Here is a 7,067-nt window from a genome sequence, read left to right on the forward strand (position 1 = left end):
CCCCCAACACCGTAGTTTTCTTTTGTTTTACACTGTGTTTAGCCAATTTTGTAGCCAATCTTGCAACTTTTTGTACTTTTTCCCCCCCATGCCCCTCCCAAAATTAAGCCCTGGATCCGCCACTGCAATCATCTCCACTCAGAACCGTTTTTCGTATACAATGATATTATTATATCATTGAGTTCAAATTTAACATCATCCATCGTCCATTACAGTGACTCACTTGCTTTTTTTCCCAATGCTTTTGAAACCACTGAGAATTTTCAATTTTTACCCTTCAAAAGTACTTACCAACTAGATTTATTTTAATAGAAAATAAACTGAAGTCTGAAGTTCAAAATCGAAGCATTATTTTGATTAATTATCGTGTATGGTACATACATAAAAAAAGACACATTGTAAAAATGTAAAATCAATACATTCATTTCTCTATAGTAAATACATTTTTTCTTCATCCTTTTGTAGTCCCGTCAGGCAGTTAGGTTAATTGTTTTACTTGAAAGCCTAGAAATGTCTGACAACCTCTTCGAAGCCCTTAGCCCAATCCAAGACAACACATTTCTAAAACTTATTGATACATACAACTTAATCGAAGGATACCATTGTATCCTATAGTAGTTGATGCTGTACCATGAATAAAAAAAAAATTAAATAAATAAATATATGGGCTAATTTTTAGTAAACTATATTTGAATAAATATAATCAACTAAACATTTAGACATAATAAATTTATATTTCCTTTTTAAATGTACCTACCTAATATTTATTATATAATATATAGTAGATACCTAAGTAATTATATTATTTTTTAAAAGGTCTAAATTTGAAGTGTTCGTATTAAATAACCAACTTTTTATCGTATTTTTAACGGATACTATAGATTAGGTGACCCACTAACCCCCCACCTAAATATGTCACTGTTTTAGTGCAAGTTGTCTGTTGAGAGTTTGAGTCGTACACTTTCACTAATCGTATTTCAGTAAATTATATAATATTTGATATGTCACTCCTTTTTTATAATTTGTCAAATGTAACATTAAAATTCACATATACAAGAATGATATCGTATTTTATACATCGCTATTATTTTAAATTTGAACATTAATCAGTATACACCTATAAACCACTACAATTTTGTATTTTTCAAAAAAAATCACAATAATTCTACACAGTTTGAAAACGTAGATAATTACGAGTTTAAGTTATAAGTTATTATTTCGATTATTTTAAACGACTTATCGTTTTTTTAATTTGTTATTCTGAAGCAAAATATTTTCAAATTTCATAAACATTTTTATATGTACCTTTAATGAATATTTTATGAATAGTTTATTATAGCCATTTAACATTTTTATGAGCCGAGTTTTGCGATATAATTTTGTGATGTATCCTCTGCTACCGCTTTACGCCTTCACATAATAAATCATTATACATTTTTGTATACACTTAAAATATACTATATATATTATATACTTATTATGCAATGACAATTGATTGGGATTAAAGACGGCAGTTGTAAGATGGCCGATGGGGCACCTGCCACGGGGAGCAAGTTTTTTAAAATTACGTACAATATTGTTCAGTGTATAGTAAATTACTATACTATTAAAATTATATTAGTCATGTTTATTGTATTAAAATTATCACTCATATATTTTTAAAGGTGGAAAAAATACTTGACTCAGGCGCCAAATTTCTGAATTCCTGAAGGCTACATGAAACTTTTAGAGCTTATTTTAACTATTAAAAATTGTGTTTCATTGTCAAATAAAATATATAATATAAGATTGATACATGGTCCCACTTTGCATAGAATCTGCATTTATTCAAATTCTGAATTTTTTAGTAAACGATATTTTTAGATAATTTACATTTGCATAGTTTGTATCGATACAAACTCTTGTTTTCAAATGCAAACCACACTTTTTTTGCGAAGTTCTAAAATGTTATGAATAGGTACCGATAATAATCCTTATAAAAATTCTCTTACCTACATATCATTATAAAATATATGAAATATTTAGTCTAGTTGGTGTTTGTCTATTTTATTTATTATACACAAATAATTATATATATGTATAAACTGTATAGGTAACTGTTATAACTTATTACTTAATATACTATCTAATGTAATATGTACTTATGTTTCGAATTAGTTACGTAGTATTTGTAATGTATTTAAATGTCCACTATTGTCTACAATTGAAGTGTTATTTTAAATAAAGGGGAAACCCGTATATTAGTAAAATAAAATAAATAAAATAAAATAATTTAAAAATTATCATAACCTTCATGCCTCCCTACCTTTTAACCTATATCATCGTAAAAACGTAAAATTTAATAATTCAGAAACTGCTCGTTAGAATTTCGATTTATGTAGATATGTAGGTATATCAAAATTTAAAAAAATTTACATGTTTAATAATTTACTGCTTAAAAGAGCGGTTTTCATGTAAAATTGGCATTTTGGATCGCTACAGGCTTACAGCCCTACAGGACTTCCTTCTTGATGAAGTATATAAAATATGCTTTATAAGTACCCACAAAACAATGATATATTTATACAAGTTAAATAAATATTTCAAAAAAATATTAAATAATTAATAGGTATACATAGTATATATTTTTAAAAAAATGCATGATTAAAAGAAAAGATAGAAATGACTGTGAGCATGCCTAGTGAATCACATTGTATAATATAACAATATAATATCACCACATAGGAGGTATCTTAAAATAATATTATTGTAATAATTATTATTTATTAAATATACATATATATATTATATTGATATAATAATAAGTATTATATACATGTGAATATGTGAACATAATAACAACTTCATCTATTAATATAATACTGTCGCTTACCTACATATCGCGAACATTATACTCGAATAGTTTGAATATAAGAGTTTGACGTTTCTGTTTCGATGCACAGTGAAGCGTTGCCGTATAGTTAGATAAAAAATAAAAATCGATAAATATTATTTGTTGACAGCTATAGGTAAAAGTATGTGTTCCTATAGCCTATATAAAACTACCGTATAATAGTCGTGGACGTGTTCACGTGTGTGAATGTTTAAAGAATTTCAAGTGACCGTAGTGAACGGCGTCGTAGCACCCGTACACCAATTATCGTGCCGTCGAAATAATGACGTTTCGATAATATAATAATAATAAAAATCAAATTCAATTATTCAAAAGCTCGCCGTTACGACGTCACAGCGCACGTCAACTATCGAAAGTGCCGCTAGCCGACGTCGCCGCGTTGGACAAATGTCGGTGTGACGAGATGAGCCGTGACCACGTCGCTGGTCGTCGTCAAAAGTCCCGCCAAAAGTGGTCGGCGGGCAGCCGGCAGCGCTACAGCTCATTGCGGTACGTCCGTTCGTAGGACGTAGTGGCCAGTGGGCCTCCGTTGGTGATACCCGCCTCTGGAGTCGGACAGACGGGCCGACGACAACTCAACGGTTGGCTGCACTGCAGCTGCCGATCGGGGAGACGTACGTGCGCCCCACGGGATCAAGCGTACACGGCGAACAACTACTTTAACCGTGCGGCACGTGGTGGGGGTTGCGGTGTTGATCGCGCGGTGCGTGGAAGGGATGGCCGGGGGAGGAGTGGAGGAACGAACGTTTTTGTTGTTGCGAGTGTTGCGACCGTTTCGCGCGACGTCATTTATACGTTGATTGTGTGACTATAGATGTTATTTTTTGCCCGTTTTCTCGAAAAACGAACCGAACTGCGAAAGACGACGTCCGCCCGACAGACGAACTGAACACGAAACGCGAGCCGCCCGTGGACATTCCGCCGTTGGATTTGGTAAGTTATATTTTCGTGTTCGTACGTACCGACGTTGCGAGTGGCGCCGGCGAGAAACCTCGTTGTCCGCCGAACACCTGACCGCCGCCATTTTGTCGTAGCGGTGGCGTGATGTTATTGTTATTGTTGTGGTCGTCGTACTCTGATAAACTCATGGGCTTCCGGCGGCGGCGACAGAGGAATACGCGTCGACGTTCGGCCGGCAGCCAGCCGAACCCGTGACGCGCCTAACCGTCGTGGCACGTCTGTTTATGTGCTCCGAATTTGTGCCAAACATGGCGTGCCACTTCCTGGTAGTGACCCAGAACGACGTGTCTATCGACTATTATTCGATAACGGTCGCGTTCCATTACTCGTAGCTGCCCTTAGGAGGGTTTCGTTTTTCGATTGGTCTTGTCGCCCCATCTGACCGTCCGACGGGGTTTTCCGTTACCCCTTAAACACCCGAATACTTGTTTGCCGAAACGCAGTCTTTAAAATTATATGTGCCATCAGCTGATGGAATCGTTTTCAAATAATCACAGCCGTGCCGATAATTCACCTGTATAACCCGCCACATACGGCGATATCTCGTTCGCGTAATATTCGTCAAGTAGATACTCGTCGACTGTCGTTCATCATCCCAAGTGTGTATTTAGGTAAACGGTAATTACGGTTATCGAAAAACTAATCACATCTCTTTAGTACGTCGGTCGCGTGTATACCTTGTTCTGACTTTTTCTATATTCTATTTATAGCAGTAGTCAACTCACGAGTGTCGACAAACTCGCACGTTTTATGACGCGGCATGATTTATCCAATTTTGCTTTAAATTTAGTTTGTTCAACTGTTCAGCTAATTTGTGGGTTTGATTGGCCCTTTTTTTTCATAACAATTACCTGGGTTAGTAAAATTATTCAAGAATTGAAAACAAAAGAATTTTACTGTATTATACCTATTTAAATCTACAGTACGTTTTATTTAAAATAAGCACTAAAAAGTATAACATTTGCTAGGATTCTAAATGAATAGAATTTTATGAAGTTATAAAAAAATATATTTATATTCGACATCAAAAATGAAATAGTGCTTTCTGTGTTCTGTATTTTCTTTTTGGATTTAAACCATAAATTGCTTATATTTATAGATACAATTAATATTCAAATTCGCAAGTTGTAGTTCTAACTTAGAATATACATTTAATAAATTAACAATTTGTATTATAATTTTTGAAAATAATAATATGCTATGTCCATTATAACAATATTATCCAAAATGTTATTACAGAATACAATAATTTAAAGCTATCTAATTTTTTCAATATCAACAGATATTAGTGGTAAAACCCATTGATATATTAGATTATAGGTATTGTAATTTCTTGATAAATATTTAATTGACCATTTAAAAGTTAAAATTAGGTATTTGATTATTTATTTTGTTCTTCTATTTATATAGAAAAACATACCAATTCATCATGTTTTATTGTTGACTGTATTTTTTTTTCAGGTTTATTAAAAGTTTCTCCATTGGAATCAGCTTTTTGTAACTCTTCGTTGATAGAGTGATATCAACACAAGAAAAAAAAGACATTATTTTCATAAGTGAAATAAGTTTTCTATAATTTAACTTACATTTTTATAAAGAGAAAAGTGAATACTTCATGGTATTTTTATTAAATGTTGGTTATTTTTTTATTTGTTGTAAATAATAAAGTCTAAGTAGACACGTTTTAGTGTTAAACAGTGATTGTTTTATCATAAATTAAAACAATTTTTTTTGTGTACACGTTGGTTCTTTAGAACCTCAAAGAAATTTAGATGCTTGCTACAAATCACAATAACTCTGGGATCAACCTCAATATGCCCAGCAAACAGTTAAACAGAATGTAAGTAACAATAGTTTATTCCTATTAATGCAACTGTATACCTAACAACTGTTTTTATTTGTCTAGTAGCTTTGAAGGAATAGATGATGCAGGTTGGAAGGCCAAACTTAAACTTCCTCCTCAAGATCACCGGATTAAAACAAGTGTGCGTAACATATTCAATGAATACATTAAAAAAATTCACAAGATATTTATATATAAAATATTATTATAGGATGTTACTTCAACCAAAGGAAATGACTTTGAAGAATTCTGTTTAAAGCGTGAATTATTAATGGGTATATTTGAAAAAGGTTGGGAAAAACCTAGTCCTATTCAAGAAGCAAGTATTCCAATAGCACTTTCTGGCAAAGATATATTGGCAAGAGCAAAAAACGGCACAGGAAAAACTGGTGCTTATTCTATACCTGTACTTGAACAAGTGGATCCAAAACTAGATGTTATACAAGGTATAAACATTGATCTTTTTCTTGATTTTCTATTTTATTAATTGTCAACTTTTGTTATAATATTTTATGAATGTTTTATGTTTTAGCACTTGTGATTGTGCCAACCAGAGAATTAGCATTACAAACTAGTCAAATATGTATTGAGCTTGCAAAGCACTTGGACATTAGGGTCATGGTGACTACTGGTGGTACTAATCTTAAGGATGATATTCTTCGTATTTACCAAAGAGGTAAGTTTAACAAATAATGTTGTAATAACTGTTTTCTTGGTGCAAGATTTAAGCAAGGGATTGTATTTATAATCAGAAGTACCTACTAAATATTATAGATTCATTTTTCATTGATATTATTGTCTATTGCATTATATAATTTTAAATTGATAATGCATTAAAAGATTAATATAGAAAATATATATGTATATTTTGCTCTATGATGAAAGATTTTGGATTCCCCTTCACTTAAAATACTTTATGAGTGAGATATAATATTTGAGAGCTTAAATATCAAAAAAAATTATATTCTGAATTATATACTATGTATATTTACTATAATAGATTTTTCAGTGCAATAAATTCTAAGAAAATTACAATTATTCCCAGCTTCTTGGAAATAAATAATTTAATTTTAATTCATAGTAATTTAAATAGTTATAATTGCTTTTTGATTATATAATATATTCTGCTCCATGATGATATATTTTGGATTCCCCTTTACTAAAAGCTTATGAATGGTTTGAGAATTTAAATTCCAGATTTGAAATATAAACTTGTTATATATACTCTTTATACGCTTAAAAGGATGCTACACCCGCCCTGTGTTGTCTCAGTCTTACACACACACACACACGACAGCAAATTGTCATTTCACTATTCTCAATTGTGAAGCTGTTAGTTTTGATACTAGAGTGAATTGACCTATTATCAAA

The 7,067-nt window shown here is 31.9% G+C and overlaps 2 protein-coding genes across 3 annotated transcripts in view; one reads left to right on the plus strand and one right to left on the minus strand.

Annotated features, from left to right (window-relative positions):
• The window catches only part of LOC100167213 (TBC1 domain family member 23), an 18,819-nt gene extending 15,586 nt beyond the window's left edge, over positions 1–3,233 (minus strand). The window contains exon 1 of the mRNA XM_008189579.3: positions 2,873–3,233. The gene's annotated coding sequence lies outside the window, so the exon portion shown is untranslated. The remainder of the gene's footprint in view (positions 1–2,872) is intronic.
• Positions 3,234–3,636: 403 nt separating this feature from the next.
• Positions 3,637–7,067, plus strand: part of LOC100161360 (ATP-dependent RNA helicase me31b) — a 10,472-nt gene continuing 7,041 nt past the window's right edge. Inside the window, exons 1-5 of one of the 2 annotated variants that reach the window (XM_008189580.3) lie at positions 3,637–3,826; positions 5,315–5,693; positions 5,763–5,838; positions 5,908–6,142; positions 6,229–6,372. In XM_008189580.3, coding sequence (XP_008187802.1) covers positions 5,626–5,693; positions 5,763–5,838; positions 5,908–6,142; positions 6,229–6,372 — 523 coding nt within the window. In that variant the 5' untranslated portion in view covers positions 3,637–3,826; positions 5,315–5,625. Of the gene's footprint in view, positions 3,827–5,314; positions 5,694–5,759; positions 5,839–5,907; positions 6,143–6,228; positions 6,373–7,067 lie in introns of both variants that reach the window. The other variant, XM_001951295.5, reaches the window with a different exon arrangement.

Source organism: Acyrthosiphon pisum, chromosome A3, assembly GCF_005508785.2.
Source record: "Acyrthosiphon pisum isolate AL4f chromosome A3, pea_aphid_22Mar2018_4r6ur, whole genome shotgun sequence".
NCBI classification, from domain to species: domain Eukaryota; kingdom Metazoa; phylum Arthropoda; class Insecta; order Hemiptera; family Aphididae; genus Acyrthosiphon; species Acyrthosiphon pisum.